We start from the raw sequence: 18,897 nt of genomic DNA on the forward strand, positions 1-18,897 counted from the left end.
GATGTAGGGGTATGGGTGGGTTGCGCTTCGGCGGGTGCGGTGTGGACTTGTTGGGCCGAAGGGCCTGTTTCCACACTGTAAAGTAATCTAATCTAATAATACTTATTTCAATTGTTAATTAACATTAAACTAACTCGAGAAAGAACCCCTTTACTAAAGTTGCATAATTTTGTGATGTTGTGAAAATTGAAAGGGTTCAGAAAAGATTTACAAGGGAGTTGCCAGGATTGGAGGTTTTGAGCTATAGGGAGAGCTGTTTACCCTGGGAGTGTCAGAGGCGGAGGGATGACCTTATAGAGGTCATAAATAGACAAAAAGTCTTTTCCCTGGGGTGGGGGAATCCAGAACTTGAGGGCATAGGTTTAGGGTAAGAGGGGAAAGATATAAAAAGAGACCTAACGGTATGTGTATGGAATGAGCTGCTAAAGGAAGTGGTGGAGGCTACTACAATTGCATCATTTAAAAGGCATCTGGATAGGTATAGGAATAGGAAGGGTTTGGAGGGATATGGGCCAGATGCTGGCAGGTGGGACTAGATTGGGTTGGGATATCTGGTTGGCATGGACAAGTTAGTCCGAAAGGTCTGTTTCCGTACTGTAATCTCTATGACTCTATAATTTTACACTGTTTATTGGGGAGCTAGCAAAAAAATAAGTGTTGTCTCTGTTTTGCATCCATGCTTCAGAGGCCTGGCTGAAGGGAAGCTGGACATTACACATTTGTAAATTCTTTGAATCAAGATATATTTGGACTTTTGGGGAAGACAGAGCATTGAGGACTGTGGTTAGATTTGCTCTGGTGATGGCTGCATTCTGTAACCAGATGTACAGTGCAAAGGCCCTTCATTTCATGTCTAATTCTGGCTTCCATGGTGGGATATTTATTCAACATTTGTGCTAACAAAACAGGGATAAATAAACACTTATAAATCTCTATTGATCAGATGCAGGATATAACTCAAAATTTGTAAAGGTTCACCTGCAGTTCTCAACAAAAGAAAATTGGTTGCCTCACTGCCAGAAGGACGCGGATGCTAGAGAGGGCTCACAGAAAAGGTTTACCAGGATGTTGTCAGGAGAGCAAGTGGTCACCCAGGTAGAAACTCAGAAATAATACTAATCATCACACAATGGTGTGGTTCTTCCTGAAGATGTATTTTTAGTCATCTAAACTTATGACGACAATAATATAGAATAATGTAGACTAATAAAAAGGACCCAAGAAGCTAATGCATTCTTCTTTCAGATTTGCATATTAGAATTGCTATTTTAAAGATGTATTAGTTTGCATTAGCAAGCATAATTAAGTTTGCCTGAAAAAAAATTGGTTCAAGCACAAATTCATGCTTTTCAAAATAAAATAAAGTTAGTTATGCAAGTAATCAGCATTTAATTCCTTTATTTCCTGATTCCCCGCATCTCAAAAGGTTTCCATGTGTGCTCGAACACTTCTGAACAGCTGTGTTTATATCATGATTGTAGCATACATGTCCACATCTAGATTCCCTCTAGTATAGTATTGTAGACTGATGCAATTCATCAATAGATAGGAAGTTGGCAATAAATTCTAGAACATATCTTACGATCAGACTGGAGGTCAAAAATTCATTGATTCGCCCCCAACTGCTTATCTTTTTTGTATACAGCACACTTTTACAGACCTGATCCTGGAGTAATTAAAGGTCCTTCCAACTCTAGTGTCTCATCTTCACCTTGGTCTTTTTCTTCAGTTTTTCGCTTTTTCTTCTTTGTTGGATCTTTAGGTTTTCTCAAGAGAGAGAGTTCTTCAGGATGCCTTATATCTGTTAGAATAGAAAAGTAATATACAAGATAATTGGGAGTGGTTAAGACATTAAGTAAATCAGTGACAAATAATGCTCATTATAATAAAAACTCAAAACGAAGTTTGTAGAGCTAAGTATAGAAATCCGAGGAACAAGCCATAAGAATTTCATGATGATGCCAAATCTGTTTAGCATTTTTAAACACATTTAGAGGTTTAGTAATACTTGAATCTTTCCCAAGTGACCAGTAAAATGGCAATGTCAATGAAAGAACAGCACTGTAATCATAAGACCTGAATTTGAATCCAGTCCCAACCAAGAGATAGGCATACCCTTTAAGATGTGCTCAATGACCCCATATACACAGATTCAGTTCAGTTCTTAGTAGTTAAAAAACAAATTAAACCATAAAGTATAAATCTATGCTGAGCTAGCTGTTTTGTCAGAATAGAGCAGAGCAAGGCAATGGGTTAGTGATGACTTGCCCAACTAGAAACCAAGAGGGTGGCACAGTGGTTCCCACTGCTGCCTCACAGTCCCAGGGATTAATCCCATCTTGACTGACTGTTTGTGGAGTTTGCACATTCTTCCTGTATCTGCGTGGGTTTCCGCTAGGTGCTCTAGTTTCCTCCCATAGCATGGATTAGCCATGTTAAACTGTCCCATAATGACTAGGAATGTGCAGGTTAGGTAGATTAGCCATAGTTAATGCAGGGTTATGGGAATAGGATTGGGGCCGGGGCTGGGTCTGAATGGGAAGCTCTCTGGAGGGTCGGTGCAGATTTGATATACCCAATGGCCTCTTCCCACACTGTAGGATTCTGTGATTCAAAGACCAATGGTAATGGTCTGGGGATTTGGGTTAGAAACCCACCATAGCAGATAGTGTAAACTGAACTTTAGACTTTTAATCCCAGACTTCTCTTATGTCATCCAAGAAAAATGTTGATTGTTGTAATAACCCATCTGTTAATTATTGTTCTTGAGGGAAGCCTTGTCCTTGTCCTTACCTGCTTTGGCCTACATATGATTCCAAACCCACAGCAATGTGGGTTGACTGTCACTTGCCCTCTGAAATGGCCTAGTAATCCATTCAGTTGCACAACTGCTATGAAGTCGAAAAGGGTACGAATCTTGTCAGACCATCGGGCATCAATCTTGGCATCAGAAACAACAATGTCAAACTCAGACATATTGACACTGTAAAGTCCCCCTAATAACGTCTGCGGTAGTGCCAAAACTCAGTGCTGCCACACAGGCTAATTAAGCTACACCCTGATATGTATAATTCATATGTATGACTTTCAGGCAAGACCATCGGCACATGTCTTATCTCAGTTCTGACTGGGAACAGGTTCAAGCTGATTAGCCGCTCTTAAATGGTGAATGCTGAGTTAATTCAAGATAACAGAAGATGACAGGCCAGTAAACCAGACATTGGATCACAACTTAAGCAGTGAAGAAAGAAAATCCAATACCTGGGTTGGAAACCAAATGAAATAGGCATATGTAGCAGAACATGAGGTGCAAAAAACTTTTCATGGAGGTGGAGGCCCTCTTAAAAATGTATAATATTTGTTAAACAAAAAAGCCTGCAGAATCTGGAAAATCCAAAACCAGAAATTGCTGGAGAAACTCAACAGGTTTTGGCAGCATCTGTAGAGAGAAAGCCAAAATCAATGTTTCAGTTTTAGCTTCAGTGACCCTTCTTCAGAGTTCTGATAAATTTCTGCAGCAATTTCTGGTTTTGGTACAATATTAGGTGTTCTCAGAAATGATTGAAACTTTGCAAGACATTTTGACACAATATTGAAAGATTCCTTAGCTGCTATAAACTTTAAGAAAGTCTACTGTAACCATGTGATCATGTTAACACGGCTATGATTCACACAGCTATGACACATCCCCCAAAAAGAAATCCACAATAGTAAAGCTTCAAATTTCAGCAATACTATTTTGGAAACCTTGAGCAGTGCCATCAAGTCTTCAAAGTATACAAAAACATGCAAAAAGTTTTGTGAGCAGGTATTCAGGGGCAGATATTTGCAGAGTTTGGAAAACTGTGCATACCTTTAAAAATAAAGTAACAGATGGAACCTGGATTCAGCTGTCCCATTGCACACTTCTCACAGATTCATTTTTTTGCAAATGAGGAATGAGATTGGGGCAAGATTCACACGAAAAGGAAAGCTTAACCCAGCAGGGCAATTTAAACCTAGATCCAGGTTCAAATAAACCCTACTTTGACCATTTCATGGGCTTCAAACTCTAATGTGGATCATGAATTGAAGGAATAGACATAAAATGCTCTTGGGAGGGCATGAAGATCTTCTGAAATCCCTACTCTGTAAAACTTTCAAACAAACACCAAAGAAATGTTGCAGTTATCTGTCACAAAGTCTCTTTAAAAAAAACTGCTGGGAGCTTTGAATGAAGACTTAATGTCGGAGAAATTTGCCCAATGGGTTACAGATCACAAAACACAGCTCAAAGTGAAATTGACAAACAGTTTATTGCAAGCAATATTGCTGAACAAGAAGTTGACTAGGCTGACACAGAACTGACAGTCTGCACCGGTAGATGAGATTTCTCCTCCCAGAGCTGAGGATGAGACCAGTTTTATAGTAAGGCTGCACAATGACACTGATTAAGAAATGGGAAACTACAATGTTTTTGGAAATGGAGCAATTTAGTTGCAAGGATGCTAATTGGAAAACAGTTTATTGAATGAATGTCCTGTTCCTTCACACAATGCAACGTCCTGACAGTATCATGGTTCCATTCATCTTCACAGGTAGGTGTTAAAGTCTCTTCTAAAGTGGTGAGGTGCTTCCATTGTCCTGTTCCTTGAGCATGTCTTTGCTGGTGCCTGTTTGTCTGTCCTGCTCTTTGTGGGGCTTTGGTATTGCTGGGTTGTGAAACTGCCCTTAGGGCTTTGACATATCTGTGGTGCTCTGTCATGTCCATGGGAGCTTACAAGTGTATTCCTCTTGTCTGCGTGCTGTCTGATCCAGCTTGTGAGCTGCTCGGGAATTCTGGGTGTTCTGGTACAGTTTGGCCAATTTTGCTTTTATGGGCCTATCGTGGGTTAACAAATCTTTTCCCATACATATCATCATTCACGAGATGGGGCATCACTGGCTAGGCCAGCCTTTATTGCCTACCCCTAAATGCTCTTGAAGTAGTGGTAGTTAACTGCTATCTTGAATACCTGCAGTTCCTAGGATGTAGGTACACCCACAGTGCTGTTCTGAAGGATGTTCCAGGATTTTGATTGCATAACAAATGAAAACCTCAAGTTAGTTTGGCTATGGAACAATTAAGATCAAATGTAATAGTTTCAATTTCAGAATAACCCCTCCCTAACCAATCATTTTCTCTCCATCGATTCTTTTTGAGTGATCTTATATTTTGTGCACCTACTAGTATCCTACGATTAAGTGACAAAACCACACAAACATAATGCAGGACATTTGTGCATATTTCTACACTTTGTAGATACTTTCTCCTTCATCCATCCACCTAATCCATTTGGCAGAATGAATTATTGTTAAGGTGCACATCCAAAGGCTGAACTACAAAATATCACATTCCTCTGGTATAATACAATGTGAGTATTATTTCTTTGCATATGCTTTCTCTATCCCATTGGTTATACAGGACATAAACATGTCCCACACTGATAAACTGCGTCCTCTACACTGCTCATCAGGATGCCTATGCTGTGCCTTATCCATTCGTAACTTCATTCTACCTTCACTGACAAAATCCTATTCATAAACTTGATTTTCAGCATAATTTTACACAAAATTGATTGAGTTTTTAATTTTTTTTCCCTCAACTATGCTGGTCAAAACCACTGTGAATCTAGTCTTCATGTTATGTGGTTTTCAAAAGAACAATTGAACCTTTTCACTCCACACTATTGTTTGGCTGCCGGGTCTATCATAATTCATGACCATTTCATCCCTATTGCTGATTTGACACAACAGATTTTCATTTTTTCTACCCATATCTGAAGATGAACCGCTGAAGACATAATTTTAGCATCAAGGTAATTATTGCAGTCTCAGAGCAATCTTGCTCTTCTGCTGCAATAATAGATAAAGGTAGTTCTCCTATAGCACTGTAGTTCCGCTCCAGTGAAACCTTGCTTAATAGAAAATCGCTCAATAGAAATAATGGGACTATGGAAAAATAGGGTTGGGGGCAGAACAGCAAAAAAAAACTCAATTGCTCAAAAATCACCCAAAAGCGTAACACTATAACTCATTTAGTTTAAGAGGCAGTCATTAGTTTAATTTTTGAGATGAAGCTGCTCAATGTATAGTACCTCTCATGCTCTGACAGCAGCTGGCATCAACACATGTGCAAAACGATGTGTGCAAAATGATCGCCGCTGGAATCACGCTATAGCACAGCCTGAATGAAGGTTTAAAGAATACTTATTAACAAAAGTAAAAGTAAATTTAACACATCACATTGAAAAAAATATTGTTTATGCAAGGACAGAGGTAATCATCAGCACCACCTTCAGGTGCAGTTGTGGTGGCAGAAGTGGATGGCTGTGATCGATCCATTGTCTTCTGACTGTTTCTTGTGGGTTGGTTTAAAAGAAAGACATCCAGTATTTGCTGCTTTGCCCTTTTTCTTCTGCCTTGAAGAAGCTGTTCATAGGGTCCCAGATGATATCCTATTGAATGAACCCTGCTGCATTCTGCATTGTAATCATTGTCCTCCAAGAGCTGCAGCTGCCTCTCAATTTCCCTCAGGATAGAAGACAAAAGGGAGAAGTGGAAAGCTGTTCTGGTGTTGCATCCTAGACTTCATCTTTTCCATCTATCTCCACTTCCCCCTCAAGAATATTCTTGTCTCAGAGAAAGAGTAATGAACATTCATTAGTTTAATTTTTGAGTTGAAAGTGCTCAATGTATAGTACCTCTCATGCTCTGATGGCAGTTGACATCGGCACATACACAGAACAAAGCGCACAAATCGACTGCTGCTGGAATCAAGCTACTGTGAACAGAGGTAACTGTTCTCCAAAATACCATTTCCTAATTCTTCAGCGATGTTACAGCCAAATTTCACTGCCGAAACTAGTTTTATACGAGAACTACCTGTATTTTCTTTCCATAAAGTAGCTACACTAACCAGCTGTTGCTCTGCAATATTTGCTGGACTTTGGATTGGATTTGAACAACTTACATTCATTGCTGTTCACGCAATAATTAAGCTAATGGAAGGATTTCAGAACACAAAATTTTATTTTGTAATAAAATGGTTCTGAAGATTAGTGGCCAGTCCCTGTACTAATGAGGTACTTGGTCTTGGACAGTTCCCATGGAGTGGATTGTTTCAAGTTCCATTTTTGCACCCGATATTCATTTAACTCCCTCACTGCAGCATACCACAAATCAGCAAATGTTATAGTTACTTAACGTTTCAAATGAATTTCATACTTCATTCATTTTCATTGAAAGACTTATTTTCCCTTGTCACTCCCCATGTAGAATCTACTCTTTGTCATAAGACCATGAGTCTTCTTAAGTCAGCCTATGTTGTTCCCCAATTCCTTATACCCAGTTACACCTGGGATTATGTACACAGTTTTGGTCTCCTTATGCAGGGCAGGATATTCTAGATAAGAAGGGCATGCACTCGATGATTTACCATTCTGATTTTTGCGATAATAGGATTGGTGTGGGCCATATTCATTGGCGTGTGTGCGCGCAGTAGGTGCCTCTGAAATTCTAACTGGACTTGACAGGATCAACACAAAGGATTGTCTCAATGACTGGAGAGTCCAGAACTGAGAGTCTAAGGGATATGGACTAAGCCATTTTGGATTGAGGTGAGGAGAAATGTCTTCACCCAGAGTATTAAAGCCTGTAGAATTGTCTGCCAAAGCAACTAGCTGGGTCAAAGTATTGAATGTTTTCAAGAAAGTGTTAAGATGTAGTTCTTAGGAGTAAAGGGATTGAAGGGTATGGGAAAAAAACGATCAGGTACTTAGTTGGATCATCAGTCATAGTGAATGGTAGAACAGGCTCCAAGTGCCAAATGGCTTGCTCCTGCTTTCATTTTCTTGTTTCTATTATCAACTCCAGTTGTGAAATACATGCAAAGTACTGACGTCAGGCGAATAGTAACAGCTTATAATTAATTACATTAAAAACCTTTCAAACAATTAAGTTAAGGTATTTCACAGAAGGCCTATCAAATACAATTTGCCCATGAATCTCATAAGTGAAAAATTCAGGAGGAAGCTCTAGCATTAAACTTAGATTCATAGTAGAATGGAGAAACAAAATTGGAAGGAGGAAGCAGTATGAGGAAAGGTGTATAGATAGTTGATGTTAAAAATGTCCAATCAAGAGCACATTACACATGCGATTTTGAACAATATTTAATTGGGTCACAAAGATTTAAAGAATCCAGTTTTTTTCTAACACTGCACTTCAGAAAAAGCTATTCTGGGTTTTATTCTTGCCAAAAGATTGCCACCTTGCTTCAACTTTAGGAGGAGGCTGACAGAGAAACAATATTAAAATACGGAAATCATTAACTTAAACAGTCATCAAGTCAATCACAATATTTAAGAGGTCATTAGATTGATATTTCAGAAGTGGCTGATAAAAAAAAGGATAGAGAAAAAGCTATGAAATGCAATTAGATAGCTCTGGTGTTGGCAAGGTTGCCAAATCTGTTTGTGTGCAGATTTGATCATGGGATATTTGATTATGAACTTTAAGTTGGATCTATTTTGGTAGCATTCACAAGCATGTTCATTAAATAATGATTGATTATAATGATAGCAAATTCAGGTGATTATATTTCAATGTTAACCAGAAGTCCAATTAAAAAACCTTCAAGAAAGCTAAATCACAGATATCGGACTTTAATTTGACCATGTAGGCAGCCTCAACTCTCCCGAAATGTAATTTTTAAGAAAAGTGCACCACTGTACTTCAGAAATCTGTTGAGAGATGCAGAATGCGCAACGTTAGCGATCACACATTATTAACAAAATGACTAGTGTTGGATTATTTTCCTCCTCCGTATTTCTAATGAACAAGTTACTCGTGACTTGTAGTATGTTTTCTTTTCACAGCAAAATGAAGGTTAAGTTCCTACTATATAATACCAAAGGCAATAGCCTTTTTGGTTTTAACACATCATTGTAAAAATCTAGGACTGATTCTTACATTATTTTCATTGCCAGTTCTGTCAGGTTTCATAGAAGTGTCCCTCAATAAGACCTATGAGTACTTACCAAATTTTACTAACCACCAACCCTGCCCCTATGATGCACTCCTCACTAGATTCTAGACCCATTCCACTACCCACCATTCCTGGAAGAACCTGCCACTTCCTGGATAACCCACAAAAGACCAGCATTGCTGTTGTCTCCACCATCTTGAAAATGCTGCAGTATACCCAAATAAGCACTGGCACTCCAAAACATACCTACTCAGTGAAGTTATCAGACCTTGACAGCCTGTTCCGAGATCACCATCCAGGTCAGTGCCGGTTCCACAGTCTGAAGGAACAGCCAACAGTGCTAAAAGAAATTCGAGAACCTTCTCCATTCTATTAGGGTAAATGCCTCTAACTCTCCTTTCCCTGCTACTGACTAGATTAGAGTGGTGCTGGAAAAGCACAGCTGGTCAGGCAGCATCCGTGGAGCAGGAAAATCAACATTTCAGGCAAAACCCCTTTATCAGGAATGAGGCAGGGAGCCTGCAGGGTGCAGAGATAAATGGGAGGGGGGGTGGGGTTTGGGAGAAGGTAGCTAAGAGTACAATGGGTGGATGGAGGTGGAGATGAAGATGATAGGTCGGAGAGGACGGTGGAGCGGATAGGTGGGTAGGAAGATGGGAGGTAGGGCAGGTCATGAGCATGGTACTGAACTAGCAGGTTGGAACTGGGCTAAGAGTGGTGGTGGAGGGCGGGGGTGGAAATGAGGAAACTGGTGAAGTCCACATTGATGCCCTGGTGTTGAAGTGTTCCGAGGCGGAAGATGAGGCTTCCTTTCTCCAGGCATTGGGTTGTGAGGGAAAGGCGATGGAGGCGGCCTCGGACCTGCAGAGTGGGAGGGGGAGTTGAAATGTTCGGCCACAGGGTTGATTGGTGCGGGTGCTCCGGAGAGGTTTCCTAAAGCACTCTGCAAGAAGGCATCCAGTCTCCCCAATCCAAAGGAAACCGCATTGGGAGCAACAGATACAATAAATGACATTGGTGGATGTGCAGGTGAAACTTTGATGGATGTGAAAACTCCTTTGGGGCTTTGGATTGAGGTGAGGGGGGGGAGGTGTGGGTGCAGGTGGCAGGGGAAAGTGCCAGGAGGGGAGGGGGTGTTGTATCTAGCTCCTATCAAGGCTCATGCTCTGCCATTCTCTGCACTGAACGCAAAATCTTCCCTTGCTTCCACTATCCCCATCTCAGCCCTCATAACACGAACCCTGCACTGCCTTTCATTCACCTAGGACTCCTCCCTAACTTTTGCATACATGCACCAACAGCTATGCTAGCCACTTCACATGACTGAATCCCTTCTTTTCTCCTATTATAGGAGAATGCACTCTATAAAAGGGCAGAAAGAGCCACGATAGCTGAAGGGTTAGGGTTAGAGTAGAAGGATACCTGACACTAGGCCAAGTGTGGGAGTATTTCTAGCCTTTGCAGAAGACTAGGTCCACTCCTGTGGGAGTGTGACACCTGTATCCAACAACTGAGTAAGTATCACTCTTCATTCCACTGCAACTCTCACATTAACCATACTGTCAGTGTCATGCATAACACACCACTTGTAACCACTGGCTATGGTGCCTTCTCTCTTGTACCATGCACATGCCAGAGGGACAGCCATGGTCCCAGCAAAGGAAGGGACTGCTTCCCCAGGAGCGATTTCCTTGACCTCAGAGGAAGAGAATTCACAGAGAGGGAGCACTGTCAGGGCTGGCTCCTGAAGCCTCCAACAGGTTAGATACAGATACCTTAGTGGGAACAATCAGGTTGTGAATGCTTGACAGCCCAAGCTGATGAGTACCTCACTGCGACAGCTTCACAGCTGGCTTATGAAGACTCACTAGGCTGCTGGCACTCAGGACTGCTACAGCCTCACTGCACTGCACTGCACTGCCTCAGAAGGGATGATCCATGGAATCGGCAATCAGGGACTTCATCCAAATGAACAGGAGCAGCAGATAGGGAAGTGGGAGGCAATGTGTCTCATAGCCCAAAGGATGCAGGACCTCAGCTATACTATGGGGACCCAGCTGTAATCGCCTGGCTGCCCCCACAGACAGGTTAGCAGTTGCCATGGAGAGCCAGGCTCAATGTCTGCTGGATTTGTGCAGAGATCTGCACTCTATCACCTCAGCCATTGGCCCTCAGTACTGAAGGTATGACAATGGAGCTATGGCAAACCTCAAGCAATTCCAGCTGCCCCTTCATCACAAGGGGACAAAGTACACTGCCATAGAATAAGATGCACACTCCCTCGAGTGAGGACCATCAACCAGCTTTGTTGTGTTACTGCGCTAATATGCAAGGCTATGAGCATGATTGTAGGCTATGAGCATGATTGTAGTCATTACGAAGACAGCAAGTGAGCAGACCAGAGATGCAGCAATGTCGAATCACCATTAGCCTGATGCCGGTCCCTGATTGTCCTTGCAGAAGCATTTCAGTGCTACTTATTGGTACATCCTGAAATGCAGGTCTCTACTTCCTAAGTGTCCTGCAAGCTGATTGAAGTAGTGCCATGAGGATTCTGAGAGGGTGGCAATTATCAAGTGCCAATGTCTGTGCATGCGGATGGCATGTGGCTTGTGGCCAGCAATCATGCTCAGGAGATGTGTGTTGATTAAGATGGAGGCTCTTTGCAGACAGGAGAGAGCTGAAGTCGCTAGGAATCTGCCGACTTCAGCGCCTAGTTTATTCATGGCTGATGATCTGATGGAATGCTGATCCTAAGTGTCGCAAGATCTGCAACTAATAATGTTGTTAACAAGCAATAATCCCCACTTTGCTGCTGGCTAGTGAGTATCTTCTCTTGATGATTGAAATGTAGTTAAAATGTGAAGTGAAACTTTGCCACATTTCTTATCCTTGCCCATATTGTTCAGGCTTTTATAAAAAGGTTCCACCCCTAGTGTTGAAATTGAGATGCACAAGATACAAAGACATTCTTGATTCAGTTCCACCAGTCAGAATAAGAAGGTATCAATATTAAAAAGTTGCACTTGACCATGCAGATAATAATGCATTTTGAATACAATAAAAAAATTCTCAAAGTTCATTGTGTGCAGTAAACCCCAATGAGATACGGTTGCTTTTTTATAAATCTACTTTCATCTGGAATTGAGCTAGTTTCTAATGGTATGTGACTTCTGTACAAGGACTTTGCTGATTCATTGCTAACTAATGGTTATACTTACATTGCCAGACATCTTAATCCTTACAGTCTTTATATTGACACTTAAGACGACAAGATGACTGCTGCAATATCAAGCTATCTGGGAGATCCAAGTCAAAATACAAAGAATGGTGTCCTGAAGATCCCAGTCTTGGATCCTTCCATATATCCTATAGGAAACTTGAAAGGGTTCAGAAAAGATTTACAAGGATGTTGCCAGGGTTGGAGGATTTGAACTACATGGAGAGGATGAATAGGCTGGCGCTGTTTTGCCTGGAACATCGGAGGCTGAGGGGTGACCTTATAGAGGTTTATAAAATCATGAGGAGCATGGACAGGGTGAACAGAAAAGGTCTTTTCCCTTGGTCTGAGAGTCCAGAACTAGAAGGGTTTAGGGTGAGAGGGGAAAGATATAAACAGGACTTAAGGGGCAACTTTTTCACACAGAGGGTAGTGCATGCATGGAATAAGCTGCCAGAGAAAAAGTGATGGAAGCTGGTATAGCTACAACATTTAAAAGGCATCTGGATGGGTATATGAACAGGAAAGGTTTGGAGGGATATGGGCCAAGTGCTGGCAAATGGGACTGGATTAGTTTCAGATATCTGGTCAGCATAGACGAGTTGGATGAAAGGGTTTGTTTCCATGCTGTATATCTATGACTCTTATGTATAGTACCACTAATTCTGATTGGTCCAGGAGTCCCCCATTCAGCACAAGACATCAGGTTACACAAATTCTTCATTGGGCATTCAAATCATGCATAAATATTGGGTTCGCTGCAGTCAGCAAATTTGCATGTAGCTTCACAGCATCAGCTAAATCATTCAGGGAACTAGGATACCACCCGTGAGTTAGTGAAGAAGAAAAGGCAAAGTCCTTCTCTCAGTTCTCCAGTATCCTCACAGCTGCACTCTACAAGTTCATGGCTCTCTGCAAGTAATGTCGTCAAACAGGAAGTTTGTCAAACAGCAGCTGGAGTTCTTTACATAGCATCTGGAGTAGCCAGCAAACCACCATTTCCTGGGATTGAATCCTGAAAATATTGAATCCTTTGTTCATTAAACACAGTCAACATAAACATACTACTTTTTGTTGAGTATGAATGAAGCAGGAATTTAGTTTTTCCAAAGTGTGGCCAAAGTGCTAAGTAGAAAGTCACTGTGTATCAAAATTATTAATTTACTTAAAACACTGTTGTTTTGAAACACTGAATTCAATGCTAAATGTTAAGATTTGTTTTTATTTCAGCACAAGCTGAATCTGGGCAACTATTAAAAGTCGGCCAACTCAATCAATAGTTGTTGTTTGTAAATAATTAGTTACTTCAAAAGGCTTTGTATCATGAATATATAGTATTTTGAAACAAAGTTGTTCACATGAAGGCAGTGATTAGAAGGCTCAGATCATTCTTCTTTGATCTGAAAAAAGGAAAAGTCCAAATTCCCCAAAGATTAAACAAAGCTTTTCCAATATTTAATTATTTCAAACAGAAACAGCACATTCTAAGGCCTCACAAAATTGGGTCTGAGATTGACTATTTCTGTTCAATTGATCTACTATGGAATCAAGAGCACTTCCAGTATTATCTGGTTATCTGGTTTAAGGACCAGAAACAAAGGAAGTTTAAATCAGGTGATTTCCATTTGTTACAATGAAAAATTAAAATATAGCAAATGAGAAGCAAAGTTATTCAAATGTATTTTGTTAACAAAGTTTTTGAAAATTAGTATTTTGCCTTAAAGACGCTGATTGGGGGAAATTTGCCCAAAATGTCGAGTGTCACTTTTCAAATCCAGTTCTAGTAAGTGTCTAGACATGACAGCCTGAATTTTGTAGTCAGCAACACAAAAGTCAACACTCGCTACTCATTGCTCGTGCATATTTGCCCACAGATGTGGTAAGTTTTCATGTTGTGGTTTGTGGCAATTACAAGTGCAGAAACAGCACAAAATTCCTCTAGAGAAAAAGAGACTTGTGTAAAATGGAAAGCAATGACATGTTTTCTCAATCAGAGTGAAGAATCCCAAGATGCAGAGATTAACCATTTAGCGCACTGGCAGGTCTACCAGAAAGCCTGCTGTCACTCCCAAGGAACACAGGTGGGTTTGGCATCAAATTTGGTCCAAAACTTTCTGCACAGATCGGAGCCCATTCCTTCCTGTCTGGAAGTGGCATCTGACTCTACAACAATACCTTGGTCCCAACCTTGATGACTGCCTGACAGCCAATGACTCAGCTTTCACTGGGTAACTTCTGCTTCAAGCGCACAGTCAAAGTGCGTCAGTGGAAGCACAGACAGAGGCTATGAAATCTCACCTTGTTGTCATGCAGGCTAAAACTGCTGCCACTATGGCTGCAAGCACCACTGATCAAACATGTCTGCAGAGTCTCACTGCAATCCATCCTTTAACAATTTAAGATTTCAACAGGTGAAGTGGTCATGGTTTACGAAGAACAAACCAACTGTCCTCTCAGAATAACAGCATTCATCCTCTCACCACTGCTATTGAGTCAATATCATTACCGTTTTCAGTCAGTTAGCCTCACAGGCCACTGTCATCCATGCTGATGTGGTTTAGTCTGAAGTCGGGTCTTCTAGGCCCAGAGCTGCTCACAGACATCCTGCAAAGTTATCTGCAATTCTCCCAGGAATGGCACATAAATTAAAAAGACACCCAGCAGTTGTTGTCCTGGATGCTTGTTCATTCATTGCACATACATGCAAACACCATCTGCAAAACATGCTCACAACACCAGAACTCCAGGTAATATGGAAATGAATTCTGCATTGCTCCATTTGCTTCAATGGCTGCAGGTTCTGACAGCCTCACTCTTTCTGCATATAATATCAGGTCAATAAGAACAAAATGTTTACTGGAATACTAGCATACTCTTAAGTTCAGTCCATGTTGATAATAAGTAAAATACTGCTATTTTCAGCATAAATTCGGATATAACTTTATAGACAATAGGTGCAGGAGTAGGCCATTCTGCCCTTCGAGCCAGCGCCACCATTCATTATGATCATGGCTGATCATCCTCAAATCAGTATCCTGTTCCTGCCTTATCCCCATAACCCTTGATTCCACTATCCTTAAGAGCTCTATCCAACTCTTTCTTGAAAGTATCCAGAGACTTGGCCTCCACAGCCTTCTGGGGCAGAGCATTCCACGCATCCACCACTCTCTGGGTGAAGAAGTTTCTCCTCAACTCTGTTCTAAATGGCCTACCCCTTATTTTTAAACTGTGTCCTCTGGTTCAGGACTCACCTATCAGTGGAAACATGCTTCCTGCCTCCAGAGTGTCCAATCCTTTAATAATCTTATATGTCTCAATCAGATCCCCTCTCAGTCTTCTAAACTCAAGGGTATACAAGCCCAGTCGCTCCAATCTTTCAATGTAAGACAGTCCCGCCATTCCAGGAATTGACCTTGTGAACATACGCTGCACTCCCTCAATAGCCAGAATGTCTTTCCTCAAATTTGGAGGCCAAAACTGCACACAATATTCCAGGTGCGGTCTCACCAGGGCCCTGTACAGCTGCAGAAGAATCTCTTTGTTTCTATACTCAATTCCTCTTGTTATGAAGGCCAGCGTGCTATTAGCTTTCTTCACGGCCTGCTGTACCTGCATACTTGCTTTCATTGACTGATGTACAAGAACACCTAGAACACCTTTACTGCTCAGTCACATTCCAAGAACTGTATAAAAGGATACTCACTGAATGTCTTGGAAATATCAGAGACTGCTTTGAAGACTCTGTCCGAAAAGTTGACTTTCACCTTCACAGTCTTCATGTTAGGCAGCTGGAGACGAAGTACCTTATGCTGAGGTGTGAACATTAGTTTGGCATCAGCTTGCACACCATATTTATCCAGGGTCCAGTGAGTTTTCAGGAGCCAAGTTTTTTTCTTGTCCCACCACAACGCATGATCTGACCAGTCTTTCTTGACATCTGCAGAAAAATAATTTGCTGATTAGATTTAGGACATAACTGTAAGGAAACTGTGTAATAACAATAATTGCTTTTTACACCAGATTGGTAAAAACAATTTTCCCTCAAGCACGTTGGAATATCTTATAAATGCTAAAATGCATTAACATAACAAGCAGCTGTTATCTGCTTAAATATTACAGCAATGTAATATTTAACTTGCTACTCTAATTTGAGGAAGAATGGACAAAACAAGAAACACCTGACAATTAGCTTTCAACATATGTTTGGGTGAAAGTATTTCAGGGCAAATATAAAATACTATCTCTGAAACTATCAGGCACTCAAATGCTTTTTAGTTAAAAATCACACAATAACAGGTCAGGTTTATTTTTTGGTCCATCTGATAAACAAGAGAAATTCCAATAAAAGCATACATCGAAAAGGCAGATCTTTGCCCCAATGCAACAGAAACCAGCCACACACACGTTTCCAAACTGAGGTCCCTACCCTTTAAGAAGAGTCTTAATGGCAAACAAATGTTGCCATTTATTGGCCTCTGCATTAGAAAGAAAGAATGCGAGGGAAACTGAACAATACACTTTTTCATAAGCTACAGCAGGGAACTTCCAAGAATGAATCAATATTTTTCTGAGTTCCAAACGGAGAAGTTTGAAATCAAGTTTTTTTTCAGAATTGAAAACAGAGGATAAAATTTAAAAAGTGCACAAGATCATAATCACATAAGGATAGGAATCACCACAGTTCAATAGTTTCAAACAAGCTGCTTGCTTCTGGAATTCCACTTATGCCCCAACACACGTCATCATATGTTTGTGTTCTCAGCAGTCAACCGAATGAGAAAAAGCAGACCCTGTGTGATCAGAGGTTCCTGAACAGGAATACTTATTTCTCACTGGGAATTTCAAAGCTTCTTAAAGATTATTTGAGTCATATGTAGCAAGATCTGTTTGGAAAGTGATATGTTCACTTTAACTCCAATCTCCTCAAACTCAGATGTCCCAGTTACTCTTTGCCAATAGATTAAATTGTTTATGTCCTAATTTTCAAATTTTTGTATTGCAATTTTATCAATTCTTCACTAATAGAGAGGTTTTAATTGATAGATTAGCCCAAAATTTAAAACACTGAATCTGCAAATTTTAAGGAAACATTGCTGTTCATATAGCTACCATCATTTAGTAGTTATATGCTTTTCAATGGCATGTTTGCTGCAGTCTGTATATTAAAAAAAATTCAGTCACCTCCGGTCCAGTTAATCATGAATTGATAAGCCATCCATACAACTGGTGCTTCTGGGTGGTCACTGGAATTCAAAACAACCAGACTTCCAACTTTTGATAACTGTAACTATCCTCCAACACAATTTGCAGCTTAAGGTAGTAGCTGCTTCAGGGCCAATATTCGAATGCCACTTTACTTTGGTGCTCTGAATGAAAATTATGCATTTTCCAAAGTTTTCTTTAATCTCTCATGAGAATCACCGGCTAGCCAGCATTTATTGCCTATTCCTAATTGCCCTCAAGACGGTAATGATAAGCTGCCTTCTTGAACTGTTGCAGTCCTTATGCTGTAGGTAGATCCACAATACTATCAGCAAGGAATTCCCAGATTTTGACCCAGCTGTGAAGGAATAGCATTATATTTCAAAATCAGGATGAGTAGTAGCTTGGAGGGGAACTTACAGGTGGTGGTGTTCCCAAGTATCTGTTGCTCGTCTTTCTAAAATTGGTGTGGTTGGGGGTTTGGAAGGCACCATTTTAAATATCTTTGACAATTTTCTACAGTGCATTCTATAGATATTACACACTGCTGTTAGTGAACATTGGTGTTGGAGGGAGTGGATGTTTGTGGATTTGGAGCCAATCAAATGGGTTGCTTTGTCTTGGATGGTGTCAAGCTTCTGAAGCCTTCTTGGAGCTGCACCCATCCAGGCAAGTGGGGAATATTCCATCATACTCCCGACTTGAGCCTTGCAGATAGTGGACAGGCTTTCAGGAGTCAGATTAGATTAGATTACTTACAGTGTGGAAACAGGCCCTTCGGCCCAACAAGTCCACACCGACCCGCTGAAGCACACCATCCATACCCATTCCCCTACATCTAACACTACGGGCAATTTAGCGTGGCCAATTCACCTAACCTGCACATTTTTGGGCTGTGGGAGGAAACCGGAGCACCCGGTGGAAACCCACACAGACATGGGGAGAATGTGCAAACTCCACACAGTCAGGTGCCTGAGGCGGGAATTGAACCCGGGTCTCTGGCGCTGTGAGGCAGCAGTGCTAATCACTGTGCCACTGTGTTGTCCATCCACTGTGCCACAGTGTCGCCCACAGTCAGGAGGGGAGGTTTTCACTGCAATGTTCCTAGCCTTTGTCCTGCTCTTGTAGCCACTGTATTTATATAGCTAATCCAGTCCTGGTCAATGAAAAAACCCAAAATGTTGATGATGATGATGATACTACTAAATGGAAAGAGCAGTGGTTAGATTATCTCTTATTGGAAATGGGTTATTGTACAGCATTTGTGTGGTGCAAACATTACTTGGCACTTGTCAGCTCAAGCATAGGTATTGTCCAGGTCTTGTTATATTTGAACATGGAGTATTTCAGTGTCTAAGGTATCACACAAATAGTAGTGAACACTGTACCAACAAACACCCCATTTCTGATCATATACATGCAAACTAGGAGCAGGATTAGGCCAACTGGTCCTTTGAGCCTGCGCTGC

At 41.0% G+C, this 18,897-nt stretch overlaps 1 protein-coding gene across 5 annotated transcripts in view; it reads right to left on the reverse strand.

The window, feature by feature from the left end:
• fermt2 (FERM domain containing kindlin 2) overlaps positions 1–18,897 on the reverse strand; it is a 143,931-nt gene that overhangs the window by 72,588 nt on the left and 52,446 nt on the right. For all 5 annotated transcript variants that reach the window (XM_072568734.1, XM_072568732.1, XM_072568736.1 and 2 more), the window contains exons 3-4: positions 15,931–16,164; positions 1,661–1,801 (exon numbers count right to left, since the gene is read on the reverse strand). In XM_072568734.1, coding sequence (XP_072424835.1) covers positions 1,661–1,801; positions 15,931–16,164 — 375 coding nt within the window. The remainder of the gene's footprint in view (positions 1–1,660; positions 1,802–15,930; positions 16,165–18,897) is intronic.

The sequence above is a fragment of the Chiloscyllium punctatum genome, chromosome 4, assembly GCF_047496795.1.
Source record: "Chiloscyllium punctatum isolate Juve2018m chromosome 4, sChiPun1.3, whole genome shotgun sequence".
Lineage (NCBI taxonomy): Eukaryota > Metazoa > Chordata > Chondrichthyes > Orectolobiformes > Hemiscylliidae > Chiloscyllium > Chiloscyllium punctatum.